Raw genomic sequence first — 26,262 nt, 5'->3', positions numbered from 1 at the left:
CGCCATAAGAACACACATAATAGGTTTCAAGAAAAGTCTACTTATATTGTCGGTCCTCATTATAGCACGTTTGCTTTAAAATCGCTAAAACGTTACTGCGATTAATGGTTACTACTACTACTACTAACCTAACAAAATCAAAATTTATACAGTTTCAAACTAAGTGTATTGCTGCCAACTGTTCAAAAATGCTCGTGGCGTATTCCTTTTCAATGTTTATTTCTCGATTAAATGACTGTTAGTGAGATCGAAATCAAGTTTATAAGACGCGCGGGGTCCTGTCTGTAGGATCTTAAAAGCAGTGTTCTTAGGAATATTATGCAACTGTTGTTTTTTTTATTCTTACTTCTAGGCAAAGATCTACAAACAATATTTATTTTGATCTTATTTATCATTATCACTTTGGGTGTTTGCTGACTTTACAATTGCTGGCATCCGAGTTGACAGCAATTGGGGTCTCTTGATATTTTGAGTCAGCTATACTGCAATAGTTTATTTTCTGGACTTATTTTGATATTTTTTTTGTTGATATCGTTCTGATCTGTTGAAAACGACGATGTTGATGTTTATTACGGTAGAGACAATACCTATGTTATGGTAATTCCAATAAAAAACTACAAAAGGAATATTCATATTTGATAAACTTGATTGATAAACCAGTTTGCCGCATATTATTGAACACTTTGTTGTTTTTTAAATAAGTTTTAATGTTATTAGCTATACATCCATCCATACAAAGAGAAAATGTTTTTCCACTTAAATATTTTCCATTCTCTCTCGTACAAACGTTACTTTCCTGAAGATTTGCAGGTACAAGAGTTTCCATCCTATGACTAATGGCTAAAAATATGCACGATTTCTCTGCTTTGACTTAAGGTTTTTTTTTATTTATTTTTTATTTATAAAAGAGAAGTTACATCGGCTATGGTCACTTATCTGCCAAACTGCATAGCAGTTTGTTGGCAGAAAACTTATTCTACCCTCCAACATTGTTAAGTAAGTTATTGCTTACTTGATTTATAGCTATATTTATAGTGCGAGTGCGATTTCTTACAAACAATTGTAATAGCTTTGACTGGTAGAGAATGCCTTTTGGCATTAACTCCGCCAACATACGATAAGTTTTCTTTTGTGAAATAAAGTTTAAATAAAAAATAATAATGGCCTGCTTTAAACGCTGATAAAAAGTCGCAAAAAAGGAAATAAAATGCGGTGACGGACCTACGGGACAACCCGTGGAATGCTCCAAATTTAAACATAAAAGCAAATAAATGATCTGATTTTGATTCTTGTACAGAGGTAGTAAATTTTATAAACATAGTTTAGAGAACCGATATACCAATATTATAGAACTATACTCTTTTAATAGTATAGTATGTATAATGATTTATGCCGGCTTCACACGCCTCTGCTTCCGCATGCGCGCGCCTATGCCGGTGACGCAACGATGCGGGTCTGGGCCGGCGAAGTGTGTCGCGGTGACTTAAACCATATACTATTTGCAGTATTTGTACCATACTAATCGATGATTACGAGTTGCGATTGATACATTGTGTGTAAGTAAGGGTAATAATATTGTTAATACGGTCACGTCTGAAAATATCGATACGAAAAAAGTGACAAAAATATGTATACTCGACTTTATTGCCCATATATTAAGTTAGTGTATACATATTTTTGGCACATTTTTACACCATAGCTTAATAAATTATTTATTTTTCATCACAATTGCTCGTAAACGGTGTTATTGTATGCCAGCATACTGAGATGGAATGAGCTATACCTATATTATGCTCACGGGTGTAATCGTTTTTTTTATTACGCCCATGGGTATATTGGGCATATTATTTTTTCGGCTTCGGGCTTATAATTAACACTCGTTTGTAAATTATTATTTATCGCCCTTAATATACAATGTACCATATTTTACTTGTTTCATATTTGATTCAGGAAACAAGGCCCATATTACAAATACCTTATAGATATACATTTTATAAAATTACAACTAAACACTATTTAGGGCCTCCGCTAGCTGACGCGGGTGCACGGAGCGGACGAGCGGGTTAACGAAAAATAGTATGAGCAACGCTAACTGAAGCGGACGCGGGTGGCGGATTTCATCTACAAATAGCACCCGCGCACGCGTCGGGCGTCCGCGTCAGCTAGCGTAGGCCCTTAGGCGACAAAACGGCGTGGCTCCGTTGAATCGGCTGCCTTTGTGTCGGATTCGGCAGTTTTCCTCGAAACCTCCGTAATACGACACCCTTCGGCCAGAAGTCTCATGACTGGATGTCAAAATTTGCTAGTTTGCTAGTACTGTCAAATTTTCAAAAATAAACATTTGCTTGGGAAGTAGCTATCTATCTATCTATCTATCTATGTTCGTCTTACTCCACCTTACCTTAGTATACATTTCCTGAACTGATTTTTACCCCTAAGACCATCAAGAAAAGCCATTGTTTTTTTTATGCGAGCGGTCGGCTCCCGTGTAAGGAACTTTTAAAAGCAAAAATGTAGTTTTAAAGACAGCAGTATTAAGGTTCAAATCTATGTAAGAGCTCATAAGATAAAATGTTTTGGTAATGTAGGACGATCGACTACCTCAATGTAGGCGCGCGCTCATATTATTACATAGATTTGAACCTTAATACTATCACGATACAGTTGTTTTTAATGGACATTGCTTTGCCACGTGACCTGATCGCTCGCATAAAAGAAACAATGGCTTTTGCTTAACAGATCAGGGTCTGAGGTCTAAAAATCATTCGAGAAAATTCATACTACAAACCTGTTTACCGGGTAAACTCCTGTAGTCAACAATATACATAATATGTGTTATTCTTTACAAAAACAGACCTAATAGCTATAGTTTGTGTCATCTACGATAACGCGCAGATTTTTCAAATCTAACCTTTAATAACATGACAATAAGATCGCTAGCACGCGCCTTCGTGATTGACACGATCTAAATTGACGCGGATTTTGCGATGCATCGCATTAGTATCAGAGCATCGCTAATAGCGTATACGTTAACCACCTTGTTAGCTTTTATACGGACACAAATTGTAAACGTCATTATGTTAAATGTCAATGACCTAGTAATTTTAATATCAAGTATTCAAGGATGATTTGAACTAATAATATACTGGCTAAACAATGTCGAAATGCGAGTTGTGATAAATAATAATGCAACATCAGTAAATAAAATGCCAGTAAACATATATGCACTGTCCAACAAATATTGCTTGCCTTCCAGCACGGCAACGCCGCAAGTATTTTTGGCACTTTTGGGCTGGGTGGGGGTCGGAAAGGAGTTGATAGTACCTATAAGTAGGATAGTATATTAGTAATTTGCTTATTTTTTGGAGTTAGTTTCAGTGTTCTTATTTGTCTTTTATGTACGTGTCTGTTTTTGACTTTAAGTTCTGACATGTCTTTTTAGTTTATAGAGCATTGTACTTAATTGCGAAATAAATATATACAGACTGGAAAAAAAAACAACGGGTTGCACTCCGGGAGTGCCGGCAGAAGTGAAAACTTGAATATTAACGTTGTGCATTTTTGATATTTTGAAATAGTTAGGGAATAATTTTGCACGAATTGCTTTAATGATCATTAATTACGTATCTAAATTTAAGTAGGTACAACTGACCCCAGATGGGTACTTTTTTCAAGTTATTCTATACTATTTATTCAACTTATCTATTTCATGTTAAGTATTTGTCATTGCAAATCCAATTCCAGCTCGCACTACCACAGTTGACTAATTAAACTGGTAAAGTACCCAGGTGCCTGGTAACTACCATTTTGCAATAAGAAATTGTTAGCTTGTATTAAGGTTTAGTTTTCATTTTAAAGTGTTAGGTTTAATTACTCGTAGGTTCACATCTCTCCTGTGGAAATACCTAAAATTATAAGAGTAGGCTATACAGCCTACGTTTCTGTTAAAGAAGCAGATACAACTTTATTTATTTAATCTTTATTGCACAAAAGAAAACCTTATAGTACAAAAGGTGGACTTAATGCCATGAGGCATTCTCTACCAGTCAACCTTTAGGCAAAGCAGAGAGATTGTGGGCGGTGCCTACTTTAACAACAACAACCAAATATAATACAATAACATACCATACATACATAATACATACATACATAAATACTTTTGTCTTAAAGTACTTATTTGTTAATTAAATTACGGTCTAGGTTAACCCGCGTATACAATATTGCATTACAATAAAGACCATAAATAATTCGGTTTACAGAACAGTCACGAGACCAATTCGATATCCGCCAATATCGAGACAAATGCGCCAAGCCAATTAGCATGGTGTTGGGTGTAGATGGTGCAACGCGTTGTCGCAACGCGGGGTTAGGTAACCGTTTACAATGTTGCTGGCGCCGCGGTGAGGACTTGTTTGCACTCTCCTTAGAGTCAACTCCAGTTTTTTGCTCAGCCCTATAGCCTCAGCCCTATAGGGGTTATTATGTACACCAATCATGGGAAATTTAAGAGAAAATGTGAAGTATTTTGATATTTTCTACCACTTTATGTGTTAAAAGTTGAAGATTCTATTCGTCTTTTATGTTATCAATGTATTTAATGAAAGATACTGCAATTGGTTTCAATATTATTATAGTATTTTATGCAACAGTTGTATAAGAAGGGTCAAAAAAGGCGAGTGGCGTGAGTTACAATGTGAGCCGGAGCCGAAGGCGTAGGCGAACATTGTAAACGAATACGCCACGAGCATTTTTTGACCTACTTATACAACGTTGCATACTAGTACATTACGATACAAGTGCGAAAAATAGGAAATTCGAAACGAGTGGCGATAAATTAAAACACGACCGAAGGGAGTGTTTTAAATCGACACGAGTTGCGAATTACCTATTCGCACATGTATCGTACAACGTTTTACAGTACATATGGCCCTTTAAATGTTCGACACAGTAACGTAATATGCTACTTCTCGCACTAGTGCTATAAAGTAGCCCCATATGTACTGTAAAATATTTTTCCTACGAGTCAACAAAAATAAATCTTAATTTAGGTAAACAAATTACAGCAAAAGTATATAGCCAAGACGCGCGAGCATACCTTGTTACGCGCCCAGCCCGCCCCGGGCCGCGGCCGTGGCGCTACAATACCTAGAGTACTTGAACAAATAAATTAAATCATAGACAGCGCACTTTACTCCGTCAATAACGCCTAGGTTCTTTTAGCTACTCTAGCGCTACTCTGGAGAGATTTGGAACTATTATTTATATATTATTTTGTTTTAGCTGGACACTTGCAACAGTTCTATCATAAGAGATTTCTCTCCTCTTAAATCCACACACCATAGTCATTTCCCTGTCCCTTTCAGCAGAAAGATGACAGGAAGTGGCCAATAAAACAAGCCCTTACGTTTCAATTTCTTTTTAACCCTTAACCTTATTTTTATGGCTTTCCACTCTTGTGAGTTTTGGCAGGAGGGATTTTGCAAATGACGACGTTTCAAGTTGTACCACGCACGATAAGAATGTTCTGTATATATTACATTTTGATTTGGTAAAAGATTTTTGGTAGGAATCTAAAACAAATTTAGACGACCATTTAGGTCCATTATAGGCTACTATAAAGTGACTGATTATCAATCTAATGTAATCAATATTTAAAAGTAAAAAATGTCAGCCAGGCCAGGGTTGACGTGATGGAAAGCCGTGTTTTACCTAAACTGAGGTTTAGGTCGCCAGAGAATCAATAAACCATACCTATAATACAAAGCATAAGTAAGTGGGAAACGTGTCTAATGAAAGTTAAGCCATTTACAATCAGTGAGTATAGTTACTTTTCTGTGCGACTGTTCAAAGTCAATATATTCTTTATTCAAATAGGCCTAGCAACAAGTACTTTTAAATCGTCAAATTTTACAATTGTATAAAAATACTAGTCTAGAATAAAATCTAAATGTCAAAAAATACGTTACGGTATTCTTAGATAGCTTACTGTCTGTTTTGGAGACACATGAGAACGTTTAATAGTACACATACTTGACCACGCATATAAATGTAGTAGGTATTACATGTCAATGGCTTTAAAGTCTCCGTTCTGTCGTGGGTAATTACACAACTACGTAAAGTATTGAGATTATTTAACTTGCAACAAGCCAAGCGCTGTACAAGCAAGTCACGTGCGGCAATTGCACTATTGCCCAGTGCTCCCAGCCCACGCGGCCATTTTAAATGGAAAATAATTTCTCCGCAACAGTTTGTAATTAATAGATACTCCAGGAAACGCGGTAAATACCTATAAGTACTTTAACAATCGACGATCACTGATGCATTGTCTTGGAGTAAATATTTTCTCACGGTTACAATGACCGCGTGATGAGTAGGAGGTATTTTAATTTAAAATGAACTAAACGAAGTGTCATCGGCAATTAGTTCAGGTTTTAAATACCGAGAGGGCCCTGTTTTACCTTTGTTTTACAACTTTAACATTATTAAGTGTTTACACTGAGAAAAAAACATTTAAAACAACTGAAATTACATTAACGTTTAATACTTTAAACAGTTCCATATGAGCCTATCGAACAAAACAGTAAATTTTACTATTCCGAAAAGACAGTCAATTTTACTGTTTTGAGTAGCTAAAATGTAGCGAGTGTTCGTTTATTTTTATCGTTTTTTTTTTCAAAACTTGGAAATGTTCAATCAGTTAAAGTTACTGTTTTGAATTCTACCGTTTACCAAACATTTGTTGATATTGCATAAAGCAGTTAATGTTAAAGAAACCACTTTAATGTGTGCTCGAAAGATCATTTTTTTTTAGTGTAGACTGCGTATTTTTATACAAATTAATTATTATCTTTAATGTACGCTATAATCATTGTAATTTACGTTACATTTCACGCTTTAAAATAACAAAATTATATAATACATAAACATTAAAGTGTACTAAAAATAAAAATAAAGTTATTTTTAAAAGTCGCTGAATTTGAGGAGGGGCTATTACAGGGCCCAGCCGGTATACACAAACATACTTTGTCTGCGTAGTAATGCGCACAACTATAATCAAAGCTTCCTGTGATTAGTACCTAGTCCTACATCTAAATCAGTTTGTCTTAGGGCCTATTCCACAATACCCAAGTAAAGTCCTGAATAAGCTACTTGCCACTTATCTGACGAATAAAGTCTTCGTTAGCGTTTCACAATCTTCAAATAAGCTGAATAAGCTGAACTAGTAGAAAAAGTGCTAAGTTTTGTAAGAAGTTTTATCTGGCAGTTAATTTATTTGTCAATTAGCTTCCAATACTTTTCTTGGACATTGTTAAACAGGCCCTTACAGTACAATTATGACGTAAGTAGACAGTACAATTAAACTGGCAGATTATATTTCCGAATTTATCATACAGCTAATGGGTATTTAAGTGGAAGACAAATCTATGTAAATTGTCTCAAAAATCTATACCAGGATGCCGGATGCCAATTAGGTTCCATTATTTATATCATAAGGATATGCTTTATTGAAATGTGTTAAGTACCTGTACCTACTGATGTTTTAATACTTTTAATTTCAAGCACATGTATGCCTACTTAAGGACCTGTTTCACAATGTCCAAGTAGTGTTAGATAGCTAATTAACAAATAAATTACTTGCCAGATAAAACTTCCTGCAAAATTTAGCACTTTATGTACCAGATAAGCTTATTTGAAGATTGTGAAACGCCAACAATGACTTTATTCTTCAGATAAGTGGCAAGTAGCTTATTCGGCACTTAACTTGGACATCGTGAAACAGGTCCTAAATAATGTAAATATTACAGTAATTTTACCATTTTTATTATCAAAACAGAAAATATCGAAACAAATAAAAATTCTATATTTATAATTATACAGACAAAATAAATATCCATGCTAATCAACGTAATGCAATCATATGAATATGTGTGTGGTATTAATGGATACGAAGATGTAATTATTTTATTAATTGTTATTAAACGAAGCGGCGGTTACCAAGTTTATTTAATTGCTTCAGTTAATTAAAATGGTCCATAAATATTTCCTGCATTGATAATCTTTTGTGAGATACATAAAAACAATTTTTTACACACAGCAGTAGGTATTTATCTTATCATAAGTACTACAATTTTGTTTGTGCTATAAAATAATAAATGATATAAAGTATGTTAATCTTCTAAAAAAGTACTTAGTGTAAGAAGTAAAAGTACTTCATGTAAGAACATGTTCTTAATTGAAGAATCGGAAACTCTACGGTTATTTAATAAATTCAGAGGGTTATAAATATTGTCTTTGGTCTCTGGGTTTTTGTTTCCCTCTTCTTTCCTTTTGTTCCTTGTTGTGTTGTTTATTTTGTTCTTTGTTTTAAATTAATCATAGGCCAATTTGAGTTTTACTTATTCGATCTGTTTCCAATATGATACTGATCTTTCAGTGTCAAAAGTGAAGTTTCTCGTTGATGTCAGATCCATGTTAGATAAATATTACATTATATTGTTGGAATTAGCCTGCCAGTGCTTTTACTCTTATTATTTATTAGTAGATGGGTTTGCGAACTGATTATACAACCGTTACCATCTTTTCTTCGTCATCGACAGTGTCAATCTTATCGCATCGCTGATACATTTTCTAGTTTTTTGCGCCTCTTTGTACAGTACTAATGACTACCGATCCAATTCTCCCTCAATTGCTCAAAGGTTAATTGGAAGAGATCGCTTAAAGGGTTCGGCTTTGTACTAATGACGAGTGTATTTTCCTGTATTGTTTTCATTTTTAGGGTTCCGTACCCAAACGGTAAAACGGGATCCTATTACTAAGACTTCGCCGTCCGTCCGTCCGTCCGTCCGTCTGTCACCAGGCTGTATCTCATGAACGGTGATAGCTAGAAAGTTGAAATTTTCACAGATGATAAATTTCTGTTGCCGCTATAACAACAAATACTAAAAAGTACGGAACCCTCGGTGGGCGAGTCCGACTCGCACTTGTCCGGTTTTTTTGTACAATAAAGTGTTTTACTACTATTACCTCGCAAAACTGAAGAAGCTTCAGTTCTTTTGTTAAGTTCTTATTGCTCCCTCTTTAGCGATAATGATAATGCATGACTGCATAGTCTCAGGCTGATTGGCCGATTACTTCTTAAAGTATGCATGACCTTTGGAATAAGTGCCATATCCGGATCATTATATAAATTGTAATGATTATGGTGGTTAGGATTTTGAAATTGTTTTTCAATTTGACTATCTTCTTCTTCCTCAGTCCCAGTTTTATCTGGGGTCGGACCTTGTACGGCGGCGCCAGGACGCGCCTATCCTGGGTTGTCATAGGGGTTAGGTTCTGGGCTTTCATCTCCCTCTTGATATTGGACCACCATGTGTCGGGAGGTCTTCCTCTTCCCAGGGATTTTGTGGGGATATTTAGGACGGATTTAACTGAGAAACTATTATCTCGTATCATTATGTGGCCGTACCATCTAAGTCTGCTTTCATTTACTTTGTCAATAATAGGGGCTACTTTGAAAGATCCTCTCACGTACTCATTGCGTATTCTATAAAGACGGGTTTTACAATTTGACTATGATTGTGTATTAGCCATTCGGTTTTAAAGATGAGAGGAAATCTTAGAAGGTTTCATCACCATTTTCTAACAGAAAAATATCTGCGGTGGCAACATACTTATCAGCGGTGGCAGCGTGGTTCCGTTTTTATCATTTGTCACCATGCCGTCACTTTCGCGCTTACATACTTGTTAGAACGTGACAGGCATGGTGACAAATGATGAAGAGCCGACCATCTTAGCTCTACAGAATGTGATAGGCATGGTAACAGGCGATAAAAATGTGACTGAATTACAGCCGCTGGTAAATATTAAGTGATATTTCGTACATACGTTTTGTGAATCTAATTGGTACGAGCTAGGATTCAACCAAGGCCTTTCATTCAAAAGCCTCACACAGCGCTTAACAATTTAATATGCACAGACAATTATATCTCATAAGAAACAATTTATTGCTCAGTTGAAGTCCATTATTTACGAGTTTTAGGCTAATCGCCCTGCTAGCCTTCGTCTAGCAGTTACGCCGGGAGACGGGTCAAAGTACAATAGGCATATAAATATCAAGCGGCCATTAAAAGGGACGTTATTAACATTGACGTGAAGGCCGGAGGGCCAGCGGTTTAAGGTAAAAATATAATTACATAGGTTATAGGTGAGTAGGCAAATGATAGTGATATCTATGTGGAAAGCATTGCGAAGATTGCTTCAATTAAATATTTCGCGATTGCATGCATGAGAAAAAATATATTTTTTAAACTGAAATGATGTCATATACTTAGAAAAAGTTAGATTTTTCCCAGTATATGTATTTCTTACGGCGCCCCCTGGCTGTTTCTACTTGGAATAAAAACAAATTAAAATATTTTCAGAAAATAATTTAATTCTAATAATTTTGAGAAAATAAATAAATACTTGTAATAGTAAAAATATGTTCATACCAATGAACATAAAAGTGTTTTTTTTTCTCGAAGTAGGTATGTCGAATATATGACACAGGTTTTGAGTAATGTGGCGATTCTAATGAGCCCAGACTCGATGAACCCCTCATATTATTTTAGTAACTTAGTTCCCATAGCCCTCTAATGCTCATCAGATAAGTTCTATAACATCATTATATAATAGTATCAAAAACATCAGTATGAACTGATAAAATGATTAAGCAATGTATCTTATTAATTATTTACAAGGAAAAACTAGGTAAGGTAAGTTGCTGGCAGAAATTTCAATTTTGGTACAACCTTTTATCGCTGACTGTACTTTTATTTCCACAGGCAGCCAATACTCATCGAGACAACTCTATCAACTACAAAAACAATTAATTTCGTTGTTTTATCACAGAGTACCCATGGCCATCTCCTGTATCCATCATCAGATCAGCTTCGTGTCATCATAATATTGCATTTTCATCTCATTTACATATGTGTGCAAAATTTCAGCTCAATCGGAAATCGGGATGCGGGTCAAATTTTATTTGTCCCACACTAGTATACTAACAGGGCAAGTTAAATAAAAGCTTGTAAAATATACTCATTAATATATATCGTCCTATGTGCAAAACGTTGGACTAAAATGAAAATTAAAACAAAAAACATTAATTTGCTAATCAAACAGATAACGTGCTAGTCAATCAATGCTACTCTTCCATATTGCTACTCTTTCGAATAGACTGAGTTCTGCAGCTTTTGCAGTAAGCAAAATCCGTCAGTTAACTGATGTAAAAACAGCTCGATTAGTATATTTTAGTTACTTCCATAGCATTATGTCATATGGTATTTTACTGTGGGGTGGTGCTTCAGATATAAATACCATTTTTGTTCTGCAGAAGAGGGCTATTCGAGCAATATATAAAATGAACCATAGAGACTCACTGAGAGATAAATTTAAGGAAATTGACATCATGACAGTGCACTGTCAATACATTTATGAGAATATTCTGTATGTGCATAAAAATATTGCCGATTTTAAGAAAAATTGTGACATTCATAATATTAATACTAGAAATAAACATAAGTTCGCCGTGCCCTTCACTCGGCTCCATAAAATTAAAAAATCATTCATGGGTAATTGTGTGAGATTTTATAATAAACTTCCAAACCATATTACTGAGTTACCAATTAATAAATTTAAGAATCATGTAAAGCGTAAACTTATTTCTAAAGCTTATTATACCACACAAGACTACATGAATGATAAAACAACGTGGGATTAATTGTGATTCGAAATGATTAATTATTTATTATATTTGAATAATGATGATGAAATGGATATTCCAATGCATGTATTTCCTTTGTTGTTTTTATTATATTTGTTTGAAATTTAGAATTTATTCTAGAAACAATCTAGACTAGTATTTTTTATACATTTTTTTTTGTATGACTATATTTTGTGAAAGTTTTAGTATTAAATTTGATCTATGAATTATATTCATTAGTATTATATATGGAATAATATTTACAACATCAATAAATTGCTCATATAATTAGATTAAGATAATTATATGTAATACTCTCTTACTATTCATAAGTGCTTGTTGCTAGGCCTACATGAATAAAGTATATTTGAATTGAATTGAATTGAATTGAATGCTAACCCGTTATACTTACTTACGTATTTTTACATGCAATTAATGTTCCCACCTTCCCACCGCAAAAATAAATATAACAACCTACCACCGAAAATACAAAACTCGACACGTGTTTCGTCTCTCTAGGAGGCATCCTCAGCAGTTCAGGAGGACTGATTCAGTCGTCGGACTTTGGACCGTCAACATCTCAGTAATATTTTTTGCATTAATTAATATGGATTTCCGCAAAGTAACGTCTGATTCTATTAACTGTCGGACTAAAATGAGAAATTAACATGAAGCGTATAGCAATATTTATTTCCGCCAAACAAAAGTGAAGTAAGAGTCACGAGGTGTACGTATTGCGCAAACTGACTCAGGAAGGAAGATTCGTTAATGCTGTAATCGGGCGCGCAACTGGCCGTGCCTTGTTTGGCCCATAGTCGGCCTAACTTCGTGGGAGGTGAAAGAGGTGTGTTCAAATAAATAATAAATAAATGTCTGGAGATAATCGTACACAGATCAACCTAGCCCCTATCTAAGCAAAGCTTGTACATTCACGGTTTTTAATAGTTGAGCCATTTAGAGCATGTCAACATTTCATTGCAAGTTTCCGAAAAATATTATTGTTCATACTAACTTTTTTGTCCTTTACAACATTGCGCGTCCAGTCTCAATCCAAGAGTAATAAGTACCTTTCATCCACATTCATATACAACAGGAAATCATATTTTATATTAGAATTTTCTACTTACTTTCCTTGAAGTATAAACACATCACATTACCCTACTTACACTATGTATAAGCAAGCACTTAAGCAAGATTCCTCATATTAAATCTATAAGTAAATAACGCTTTAACATTCTGCAAACAAAGTAAACCTATCGTGCACGCATAAGAACGTTATGCAACTTACATAATACCGACTTAAGAATGAAAAGTAATGCCGGAATCTGATTAGCGATTTGCCAGTTACTTTAAACACGTAACTAAATATCGCATCTTTGAGATGTTTTTACTTCTACTTAACAGTGGATGAAGTGACTTGGAATTGAAAAGCTGTATAATATACTGCTTAAGAGGAAAGTGAACGCCCAGTGCCCTATACAAATGGAGTCCCCATTTTCTTCGCTCAATATTGACACTATGGATTATTTTCACACAATTTGATGTAAGTATATAATCTATCTATGTTTGACTATTTTATTATTATTTATTTTAAACTATATAACATAAAAAAATGTAAATAGTACAAAAGGCAGACTGAATGCCTTAAGGCATTCTCTACCGGTCAACCACTGGGTCAAACAGAAATATGCTAAGATGGGTGCAGTGAGTAAGTTATTCAAAATATTTAAACTCTAGGAGAATTAAAAAAGTTGAATATATTTGTGATATTTCTTATAACTGGCTGGTAGAGAATGCTTGTAGGCATTAAGTTCACCAAATGGTGAACAAATGTACATTTTTTTAAATGTATTTTGTAGTGCTGCGATTTACACGCATCAGCTCCAAGAGCTGTTAGTGTACCAAATAAAATAAAAATAATAAATAAATAAATATCCAGAAAACTGGGGTAACGTTTGTCCATACAAAAAGAAGCGACCGTCCACTTCCCACTTAAGTTAGTGAGATACGCCAATCTGGTTCGGAGTAAGCTTTTGGCGAGTTCGTGGTGAGTTAATGAAAGTGGTACCGCCGCGGGCGGGAAGAAATCAAAACGTGTTCTTATGCAAGAGACGAGACGGTCCCCTGTTGCTTAAAACAGATAAGGTTCGCAGGGAAAACACGTGTTACAAACCAATAAATGATTTAAAAATAGCCACTTCTACAGCCTAACGTGGCTAAGCCTCACCATTCATGTAATATAATGCGAGAAATTCGAAATAATCGCTAGAATCCACGGAAAACAGTTGGGAAATATTTTTAGTCTCTAGACGGTGATCGAGGCAGGCGGTGACTTGCCGCCCAATAGATGGGCCCCCGCAACTGCCGTCGTGAAGACGGCCGTACTAATTTATTTATTAATAAATACATGAGAAAAAATATCTGTATTATTACACTGTTGTAAGCATAGCCCCACAAAACTCAACAATGAGTTTGTCTGTGGGATCATCAGTAGAGACTGATTAGCTAAAGTTATAGGTACAGTCAGCATCAAAAGTAGCGGATGAAACAACGCGCCAAAAGTATCTGATATTCCGGAGAACTTTTCCAATTATAGATAAATTTCTAAATTTCGGGTCCAAAGGTATATCTTTTACGGTCTTAGTTGTTCTGTATTAAAGCCATCACTTTTTGTTAAGCTGTTACGGAATGGTAGATACTTATGAAGGGTTATTTGATCCGCTACTTTTGATGCTGACTGTAGATACCTAGAGCAGAAAATATCCTATAGTTACTTCTATACATTAATTAGTATAATGTATGGAAATGTTTCTTGAATTTGGACTTTTTATTTTCACACCTGATGCTTTTATTTTAGCAAGCTATTAAGTAGGTAGGTATAGAAAACGTTTCATTAGGGTTCTATCACATAGTACTTGTTTAATCTAGGAATTAACTAAAAATATTGTCAAGAAAGCCCTGTGCAATGTGCATGCTAAAGTAGATAAATTAATACCTGCTTTTTCTCCAAGTTCATTACGTTAGAGACAATTTGAATTTTAATTAATGACCCTAAAATTTTCCTTTTCTCGCGTAGTGTGCTATTATAATCAAAGTGTAAGAAACCTGGCTATATACAATTATATGTAATTATGCGAACCGTGACCGAGATGAGTGCCTAGCATTAACATATATGCATAAAGTGTCCATTGTTAATTACTGAATATTACCAGATTATTCTCGAATAATCACCATTATTTCTTGATGGTTAAGAGAGCTTTTCAGTATTATACACGTCAAAACAATACATACAATATGAATAAACATTTCGTCTTCTTCCTCGCGTTATCCCGGTATTTTTGCCACGGCTCATGGGACCTTGGGGTCCTCTTGACAACTAATCCTAAAAAGTTGCGTAAGTACTAGTTTTTAGGAAAGCGACTGCTACCTTCCAACCAAGATAGTAAACTAGGCTTTATCGGGATTAGCACGGTTTCCTCACGATGTTTTCCTTCACCAAATCAAATCATCAAATGATATTTCGTAAATAAGTTCCGAAAACTGATTGGTACCAGCCGGGGTTTTACCCGCGACATGCCAATTGAAATTCGCACGCTCTAGTGGTTCTTACCGCTAGGTACCTAATCAGCGCTCACCCCAAACCAAAAAAGGAAAGAGTTTTTAAATAAAGCATTTAGAGTTCACAAATAAAGAGTTTTCGTTTACAATAATATGTATGCTAGTTTTAAGGTATTCAGTAGCCGGAAAAAAAAAAAATCAATTCATTTCATAAATCAAATTCATTGTCCGTAGGTACTCGGAAGAGTTCAATGTTACGAAATAGCACTGAAACTAGCCAAAATCGGTTATAATAGCGCACGTAGAACTAATCCGAACTTGCTTTTGCAATCGCTTGCGCATCCTTGTGATGTAAGTCAAACGCGACCCGCATTTCGATGGGGTGCCATTACGTGAGGTTGTTATCTTTGGGCCTATGTCAACGATAACGCCAAACAGCTATACAGTGTGTATTTTTGATACGACGGCATAACCAAGGGATAGTTTAGGCTTTAAGGGGGTCCCTAACGCCAATGACCTTCGATCTGAATCCCTTAGTTTTCTAATGGTTTTTATAGCTTATCATATTAACAGCTACGACTGTAAGCAATGTAGTGTACCATATTTACTTCAAAGTTCACTGTTTTCGAGATATTAGGCATCAAATTTGGACAATTTTAGGCCAAAAAACTGGTTTACTGGCTATAACTTTTGTGTTAATTAGTTTAAAATTAAAACCTCTGACCAGTTTTTAGAGACGTCAAAGACGAACCCAAATGTATAGATTTAGTACATGTAAAATCCTTCACAGCAGTCTAGTAATGAAAAAAGTGTTTTTTTTAAACATTGTTAAAAAAAGTGTTCATTTCTTTTAAAATCCGATCAGAATGGAGGTAAAAGATCAATTGATGAACCGATAGCCGTTTGTCTTATAATTCTATCTGAAGCGCAAATGTAGGAGTACAGACTCGATGAAAACCGCGGGGAGCCCATTAAAGAATACGCGTTCATTGGTTTTATAATAAAGGTTTATTATAAGAGGTTTATTTTTCCATATGAAATAATTCAGCAAGCAATGTATTTACTACTTAGTTTTTATGCAAAACGTTGCATTAATGAAGCGACGTCACAATTGTCACAAGTCACTATGATAGTTACATTTAATGACGCGACGTCACAATTGTCACAAGTGACTATGATAGTTACATTTAATGACGCGACGTCACAATTGTCACAAGTGACTAGGATAGTTACATTTAATGACGCGACGTCACAATTGTCACAAGTGACTATGATAGTTACATTTAATGACGCGACGTCACAATTGTCACAAGTGACTATGATAGTTACATTTAATGACGCGACGTCACAATTGTCACAAGTGACTATGATAGTTACATTTAATGATGCGACGTCACAATTGTCACAAGTGACTATGATAGTTACATTTAATGACGCGACGTCACAATTATCACAAGTGACTATGATAGTTACATTTAATGACGCGACGTCACAATTGTCACAAGTGACTATGATAGTTACATTTAATGACGCGACGTCACAATTGTCACAAGTGACAATGATAGTTACATTTAATGACGCGACGTCACAATTCTCACAAGTGACTATGATAGTTGCATTTAATGACGCGACGTCACAATTGTCACAAGTGACTATGATACGAAAAACATTGCTCGAATAAATTACAGAAATGAATTATGCTCTGGTAGTTAGCACTAAATTAAAAAATCTTTCAGAATCGTGTTATAGTACCTACGTCTAATTTCAGTTTGCGGTTATATCAGGAACACACACTGTATAGGACGAGCATGGCAAAAATCTAAATTCGACGACTGACAGGGATGCTGCGTAAAACAATTTTAGAACTTTTGAACCACTCGCTTCGCTCGATTTCTGTGTTCGTGGTAGTCCTAGGTAGTCGTGGTAGTGATAGGTATCTATTTCATATAAGTTTGTGTTCATATAATGTGAAAAATTATATGTATACAAAAGTCTTATATCTACATCTTAGGGGGCGTCCATAAATTACGTGAGATGATTAAAGGGGGGAGGGGGTCGAGTCAAATCTCATCTAATCTCACGTTGGGGAGCGGGGGGGTCTCGACAAATATCACGCAATTTATTCTCTGATTGAAACAAAAAAAAAATACTATTTTGGTCCATTTAATCCAAATTGTATGTACATGCTTAAACTAGTCGTAAATAAAAGCACGAACCAAATTGTTTTTTCTTTTTACAATAAACAATCCAACGCGTTTACGTAATAAACCCACATTCTGAAAAATCTCACGTTAGATTGGGGGACGGGGGAGGGGGTTGAATAAAATCTCACGACATCTCACCAAGGGGGGAGGGAGGGTCAGAAAATTGAAAAAAACACCTCACGTAATTTATGGACGCCCCCTTCGTGCTTTCGCGGTTGCATCCTAATTAGGGATGCTCTTACATTGGCTGTTATAAAATGTTATACAATACAACATCGTCTGACAAGGACATCATGATAGTATTGATAGTAATTTATTTTATTGTTCCTGTCACATGCCAATGCCAGCCAATGTGGGAGCACCATACGAAAACCCGGGGCACGCTTAGCAAATAGGTAATTGACGCAGGTACTTGTTTATCCCTGTTTCCCCCGAAGACAAACTGAACCTTGTTGGAATAAGTGTGATTTCCTCGATATGTATGTCACCGATAGTAATAATATATGGCACAACATTTTATATTAGAAAGGTCATAATCCAACGTGGCAACGCGGTGAGCGTGATGGGCACCTTTGCATCCGGAAGGGCGCGGGACGAGTTGTTGGACTAACTTTTAATTTGTGGCTTTGTTTTGTTTTAGTTTGTATTAATGTAATTTTTTATGTAAGTAATATTTATGACGACTTATTTTAAATATGTATATTATCTAAGTTGATTTAATATTAGTTTTAAGTTGTATTATGTTTTGTTATAGATTACGAAAAAGAACAATAAAGATTGCGCGAATTAAGAAAGCACTTAATAGGTGGCCGGTAAATTGTCTAATTTTTATTGAAGTTATATGTTTTTTAAGTGACAGTGTTCATTGCTCGAAACAGCTGTGTCGGTGTGTAAAATATATGTGTTTTCTTATGCCAGAAGTGTTTGTGTTGTGCACTGCTAAAACCTAGTTTTGTGCGCCCGCTGAGCAACTAATCCCAGCGTGGTTGAACGAAGAAATGTTATGCTGAAATCGTCTAATTATTTCAGGATAACATACGAGAGGACTGTAGCGCAACGCAAAACACTTGAGTTATCCGATTAAACGGAATTTGCCTGTATACTGAATTGAGCGGTAATGGACAGTAATTACGGTATGGTACGCTACTTAGAAGTCAAGGATTGCCGCAACCCCTGGAATGCATCTGAAGAAAATAATACCATAAAAGAAAACTGAGGTATATGTTACAGGCGTTCTAGCCTAACCAATAGGTAGTAGCAAATTCGCTGTTAGTGTGTTAAATTAGTTACATACTGGTCTTCTGTGGTGTCTGATAAAGTAAGATAAAGATAGTGTTCTTAAGTGTTGTGTAGTGTTATGGGCAAGTGTAATAACGTGCAGTGGTATTCGACCTACATATACAACGCGCCTCGGGACTATTTGGGACAGAGTTAAGAGAAAAAGACATCATATATGTGAGAAGAATCCACACAACCGAAATTTGGCACTATTGCTGAAGATATACAACAACAAGCGAGAAAAATATACATATAAACAACCGGACTGGTCTCATCCGAACAGGAACTTACGAAAACTATGAAAGGGCACCGATTGACGCTAACTCCGGGTCAGTCGAGAACGAGGGACTAGTGATTGAACAATCCACGTGAGAACTACAACCAACTTCTATAAACCTCAGAGCAATAAACGCAACTCAAATCGCAGTCAACATCCCTTCGTATTTATTTACACTAGTATTTATCTATTTTCCTTACACTGGGCACGATGCTAGTATTCGGTCTGGTTCTTCTACTCCCGTCAACTCCTATCCTTGACTGCACGAACCCCACACTCCCCACCTGTATTATTGGCTCACCGGTGTCTCGGGCAGGAGGGCCAGTTGAGCATGCCGGGGCGGCAGATGATGGAAGGAGTACACGAGTAGGCCCGGATAAACGTCCTAGTTCGGAACAGGTTTGTCTGGACGGAGGTTGTTAGCGTCCCGTAGCATACGCCTCTGACCGACGACCTGTATCGTACCAGCGCGTGTATTTGAGCAAGCTCGATGAGCCTCTCTGTCCCTCCCTCCCCTTTGTGACCAACGCCTCTGCGTCCTTGCAGCAGTAACTGCTGGCTGGTGTAGTCACTGAACGGAACGGAACGGAACGGAGATTACGAAAAAGAACAATAAAATGTATTTTTATTATAGTTTACATATATTACTAATGATACACTGAATATGTTTCGATAATACATGGTTACGAGTTAAGATTAGAAAAATTCCCCAACACAAGAAAGAGGTAAAACCGAGAAAAAAGGAAAGACAATAGCAAAAAAAATGTGTAATCAGCTACAAAAAACATAAACGCCTGCAAGCATTGTGTGGGTCTTCCCCGCTTCATAGAATACTGGCTTGTTCGTCAATAATTTTTTGAATAAATGTATGGGAATTCCTGTTTTACTTATGTAAATGATCAGCAGGTGCCAGTGAATTTCTCGGTACTTATGATGATTATCAATTGGTTTTCTGAGAAGGATAACATCATGAGGAATTTTCCTTACACAACTTCAACTCTTTTTTCTTCCATTTTTTCGTGCACTGCCTGTTCTAAAAACTTACTGTTCTTTATATCCTGCTACCCTAAGGTTGTCTGGAAGAGATCGCTTACAGCGATAAGACCGCCTGTTGCTACCTTTCTTTACATTGTAAATCTGTTTTTAGGGTTCCGTAGCCAAATGGCAAAAAACGGAACCCTTATAGATTCGTCATGTCCGTCTGTCTGTCCGATTCTGTCACAGCCACTTTTTTCCGAAACTATAAAAGCTATACTGTTCAAACTTGGTAAGTAGATGTATTCTATGAACCGCATTATGATGTTCACACAAAAATAGAAAAAAAACAATAAATTTTGGGGGTTCCCCATACTTAGAACTGAAACTCAAAAAATCTTTTTTCATCAAACTCATACGTGTGGGGTATCTATGGATAGGTCTTTAAAAATGATATTGAGGTTTCTAATATCATTTTTTTCTAAACTGAAAAGTTTGCGCGAGAGACACTTCCAAAGTGGTAAAAAGTGTGTCCCCCCCCCCGTAACTTCTAAAATAACAGAATGAAAAATCTAAAAAAAATATATGATATACATTGCCATGCAAACTTCCACCGAAAATTGGTTCGAACGAGATCTAGTAAGTAGTTTTTTTTTAATACGTCATTAAAATTTAAAAAAAAAATTTTTTTCATCAAACCCATACGTGTGGGGTATCTATGGATAGGTCTTCAAAAATGATATTTAGGTTTCTAATATCATTTTTTTCTAAACTGAATAGTTTGCGCGAGAGACACTTCCAAAGTGAAAAAATGTGTGTCCCCCCCCCCTGTAACTTCTAAAATAACAGAATGAAAAATCTAAAAAAAATATATGATATACATTGCCATGCAAACTTCCACCAAAAATTGGTTCGAACGAGATCTAGTAAGTAGTTTTTTTTTAATACGTCATAAAAATTAAAAAAAAAATTTTTTTTCATCAAACCCATACGTGTGGGGTATCTATGGATAGGTCTTCAAAAATGATATTTAGGTTTCTAATATCATTTTTTTCTAAACTGAATAGTTTGCGCGAGAGACACTTCCAAAGTGAAAAAATGTGTGTCCCCCCCCCCTGTAACTTCTAAAATAACAGAATGAAAAATCTAAAAAAAATATATGATATACATTACCATGCAAACTTCCACCGAAAATTGGTTTGAACGAGATCTAGTGAATAGTTTTTTTTAATACGTCAATAAATTAAAAAAAAAATTTTTTTCATCAAACCCATACGTGTGGGGTATCTATGGATAGGTCTTCAAAAATGATATTTAGGTTCCTAACATCATTTTTTTCTAAACTGAATAGTTTGCGCGAGAGACAGTTCCAAAGTGGTAAAATGTGTGTCCAAAGTGGTAAAATGTTGAACAAGATCTAGCAAGTAGATTTTTTTTTAATACGTCTTAAATGGTACGGAACCCTTCATGCGCGAGTCCGACTCGCACTTGGCCGCTTTTTAAATTTGTCTTCTTTGTGGTGCAATAAAGAATATTTACTTTGCTTTACTTACTTTATTAAAATTTTCAAGTTTTCTTGAACTTACCGTGGGATTTAGTCAATTTGTGTACGAATGTCCGTATAATATTTATTTATATTTATATTAAAAATAATAATCTGACTGTCGACATATCCAAAAGGTGACATTACGATGTCAACGCCACCGCTGAATCTGTCAGTTTCCTTAACCATTTGAACGCTTTATGTCATAAACACAAACATCTCTCAAACGCCAAGCTCCTGGGCGCAAGCTAATAAAGATAAAGTAAACCTTACTCGAAAGTGTGTAGGTTATTTTGACAGCGTCCGCCATAAAACCTACAGGTGTCCTTGGCGCTGTGGTCACGACGGCACACGACGCCTTTAGGGGTTCTTGGCGTTCAAAAGGTTAATAAAGCTTTTAGGTAAGCATGATTAATCCTAGACTTCATCGGTACTCACCATCAGGTGAGATAGTGGTAACATGCTCACCTTTTTCCAATAAAAAAAAATTGTGACGTTCGCCGCCACATTACTGTCGCGAATAAGACGTTTGCCATCGCATCGCTCTCGCGATTATGACGTTCAATCCGTATTTTTTTTTATCAAGAAAATCGACACATATCAATGCTGCCGCAGTAATGTCTCAATAGTAATGCAACTGCAGTTCATATCCGAATAACAGGGCCTAAAGCACAGAATAAATTCGAGTAATAGTACTACTGTACAGAAATTACACTTCCTACAAAACCAAAGTTTGACAGCGATTCAAGGACGAATCCTGCTGTCCTTTTGGTTATTTAGGGTTGTCAAAATTCAAATCATTATCTTATCTATGGTAGTACAATCAAGTGCAAAAATATGTATCGAATAAATCGTCTCATAAATATAGTACTACGCTCTTATTACACTGGAATACGATGCTATGGGACATATTTTTGAGTAAGATGTGTACACTCATATTTTTACACTTGACTGTACACGTATAGGGACGTCAAGTTGTGCCAACCCTAATAATTGCTCGGAGCAATGCTGAGCCGGACGGAGCCGAGAATGACCGAAAGGAGGAGTGTCGCCCCACTGCCTAAAATGAAACATTACGAGGAAGGGAAGGGATTACGAGGGCAGTTGGGTTATGAATGGGGTGAGGAGAAATGACAGAGGGGTGAGTTGGTTTTTACAGGCTACTGCTACTTAAATTATATATTGTAATAACAAATCAAGCTATTATAATGTTCATAATCCGAAAGTGTCGATCCAACAATTTTCAAAACTCACCTTAGTAGGAAATCCCTCCTCACCGCTACTACTGGGTGAGCTAGGATTTCCTACTGTTTCGTATTTATCTTTAAAGTTATGAAATGGAACTACACAAAATCATAAAAAAAAAACTAAAATTCAAACGACGGGAACATTTATTATGTATAAAAATCAGTTTGCCACGTGTAAAATTAATTTTTATCGAGGTTTGAATATCAGTTTTGTCCCTACTCACCCCATTTTACGGTATCTAATATATTAAGTAAACTTAGTCTTGCTTTGCTGAGTACCTATTTGTCAGGAAATACAGACGGAAGCAAATTCCCCTACAAATAGAGAACTAATGCTATTTAAAATGATTCTACTCATTGTAAGCAAATCCATCATCAAGAACGTTATCTTATTCAATAATGCAACAAGGAAGACAATTTGCAGTATCTGTTTGCTTAATTATCATCAACAAATAGGGTATTATTCAGCAATTTGTAAGGAAGATCCCTTCAGATGATGTAAGATTGAACTGGCCATGCGTTGAGATAACTTTGTATGTGAATTGTGCATTCATGAGGTACAAGTATAGGTACGTAAGGTTATTTATTTTAGCATAATCTATGTTAGCAGTGGATTTTAAGCTTTATACGACTTTATTTGACTCTTAATTTATAGTAAAATAAATAGACAAATAGAAAAAAAAAACACCGATATATAACAATTATTTCGAGAAAAAGAAAAGTTCATTAAACCTTAAAATCGATCAGATTTCATATGGATTGTTTTTATTGATTCTGTTTCATAGTATAATAATTATGCATGTTTATTCAGATGGCATATATCTTTATAAAAACATTTCTTTTGGTACAGAAAACCACAAGATATCATATACCTATTCTGTTAAAATTAATAACAATACTATCTATATTCCGTTTAAATATCTATTATTTCATCTCTAATTCCATCTAAGTGGGTCAATGACTATTACGCAAAGCCAGATCCTTGACACACCCACGCAAAGCTTCAACAATATTTACTTATATAATTTACAATGGGATTTTTTCGAGTAATCGTCAACAGTTCAGTAAGAAGACAGCAAATATGTTTGCTAAAACAAATTTAATGTAATCGGTATACAACTATTAAGCTGGCCATAAACACGAGGGTATGCCTGCGCAGTTTTGCCAACTGCACGGGTAAAACGGAGCGTGTGTGGCATTAGACTGTGCGGTATCCTATACAGCTTTACCTGTGTGCAGTTGAACTGTACAGGCAAAACTGCGAATGCATACCCTAGTGTGTATCACCCGCTTTATATTTTAGCACTCTGGTGACCAAGGTTTATTGAAGGACATACCTAGCAGTTAAAAATGTTTAAAAACACAAGTTTGACAAGATCGTTGCAAGATGTAAATAATAGGTAGTATTTAGATTTTTCTCGATAACTTTTGCTGTATCTTTTTCTTATTCAAATAATAACCATTTAAAATGGTTTGCATGTTATTCTAGCCTTATATTAAATTACACACTGAATATGAATAATCGCAATTAAAAAACTCAACTCAACATTAAGAATCACAAACATGGTGTGCAGTGATGTGCAGTATCTAAAAAAGTTAATTATAACATCAAAATCGATATCCACTGTTAATACCCAATGGTTCCCCATTCAATTAACTTTTTACAAGTACAAAAAGCGTGACATTAACGTTATATCGGTGGTGTAAGCGAAACTAAGTAATTAGCTAATTTCCTTTTACTAATAAAAAGTCTAGCTTGAAATTGACCAAGTCTGAGGAGTCATTTACCTACTAATAATAAAAAATGGGAGTTAGATTATTAAAAGTGCCCCTATATTTATAACTTTTTAGTAGTTCTAAAATATTTTAAATAAGTAGATTTAACTCGCCAGTTATTGGCTGAATGCACACTTGGCTAGAGATAGCAAGAATTATGTTATTAAAGCTTACTAAAATAGTTTGGTGAATAAAAGCTATAAGTATTCCAAATTTCCTCCCGCGGACGCTCCGGCAGGCAGTGAGCTCCCTGCCGAGGTTTTCCCGAGGGTCTACAGTATGGGGTTCCTTAAAAAAACAGTGTACAGGTTTTTAAAGGGTCGGCAACGCGCATGTAACATCTCTGGAGTTGCAGGCGTCCATAGGCTACGGTGACTGCCTTACCATCAGGCGGGGCGTATGCTTGTTTGCCACCGACGTGGTATATAAAAAAGTGACTTAAGTAGTATTAGTATTACTCTTTTTTTCGTTTTTAAAATTAGTGAGCTTAGTGTTGTTGTTAAGTAAGCAAAATATGCACAGTGTTATTTTATAGTATAATATTTTGATAACATTTTGTATAATAGAGTAAAGTGACTTTAGGAGCACTAAGTGCGGGCGACCTCTGGTTGGCCTCGTGGTGAGTTTTTCGGAACATAGAAAGTGTGAGAAAATAGTAACAATAAGCTGAATAAATCTGTCTCGTAGATTAAATGAGCTGGAATAATCTCTTCTAGCATATTAAGAACCAAATATATCTAGAAATCATGAGGTGATTATAACAAACTTCATATTATATTTATATAATACAACAAAAAATACGTAGGTAGTTAATATATTCAAATGAAAATTTAAATATTATATATACAAACTTTTTACACGGAACTTTACGAATATAAATATATATGATTCTCCATTTTAGGCGTGCGGAAGCTTTGAATAACAGGAAACTAACTTATGAAACATGTTTCTATACCTGCATACGCTGGGCTACGAATTCGTAGCGTGTATAAAATACATATAAGTATGATAGTTAATTATATAATTATCACCTAATTTGTTTTCTATAAAATCAAAGTATAATTTGTATGTAGGTTAATTTTGCGAAACAGTTCCAAATTGTGACTATGTACGTGAGCTTACGACCGTGACTGGCATTGTCCTACATTTTCTAGACGAGAGGAATTCTGCACTCAAGTCGAAACTTAGCAACAAGGACAGGAGACAATTCTTTTGTCCACATTCAAATTAAATGTAGACCATGCACGTTAAATTTTATAAATGGAACTTACGTTTTAAACGTTCCCATGTTGCCGCTTTGACAATAAACAAATCACACAAACATACGCACAACGAAACACGAAAAGTTTTCGAACACTTTTGAAAATCAAACGACGGTTTTTTCACGTGTGGACCGGGTCGCGAGCGCAGCGTCCGCACACGCGGGCTCGCTGATGTTGGTGGAATGAAGCTCGGATCGTCGCTCGGCGGCCCGGCCTGACTCCGTCGAGAGAGAAAGTTGCCAATAAGACTTGGCGGTTACGTCCGATGACGATCCTCGATTGCGTATTCGGTGACAAAATTGAATTTTTGCGTCCCGCCGAATCACGCGCTACTGACACGCTGACCGTTCGCTTGACAGTCCTACTTTCACGATTTTGTTTTGCGGAATTTGAATTTTT

The 26,262-nt window shown here is 35.7% G+C and overlaps 1 protein-coding gene across 1 annotated transcript in view; it reads right to left on the bottom strand.

The window, feature by feature from the left end:
- Positions 1-26,064, bottom strand: part of LOC133522366 (heme peroxidase 2) — an 85,104-nt gene extending 59,040 nt beyond the window's left edge. Inside the window, exon 1 of the mRNA XM_061857681.1 lies at positions 25,873-26,064. Within this exon, the coding sequence (XP_061713665.1) occupies positions 25,873-25,889 (17 nt within the window). The 5' untranslated portion in view covers positions 25,890-26,064. The remainder of the gene's footprint in view (positions 1-25,872) is intronic.
- Between the last annotated feature and the right edge of the window lie 198 nt (positions 26,065-26,262).

Source organism: Cydia pomonella, chromosome 10, assembly GCF_033807575.1.
Source record: "Cydia pomonella isolate Wapato2018A chromosome 10, ilCydPomo1, whole genome shotgun sequence".
NCBI lineage: Eukaryota > Metazoa > Arthropoda > Insecta > Lepidoptera > Tortricidae > Cydia > Cydia pomonella.
The sequence above is the reverse complement of the archived record's forward strand: the minus strand, read 5'-3'. Positions and strand labels throughout refer to the sequence as shown.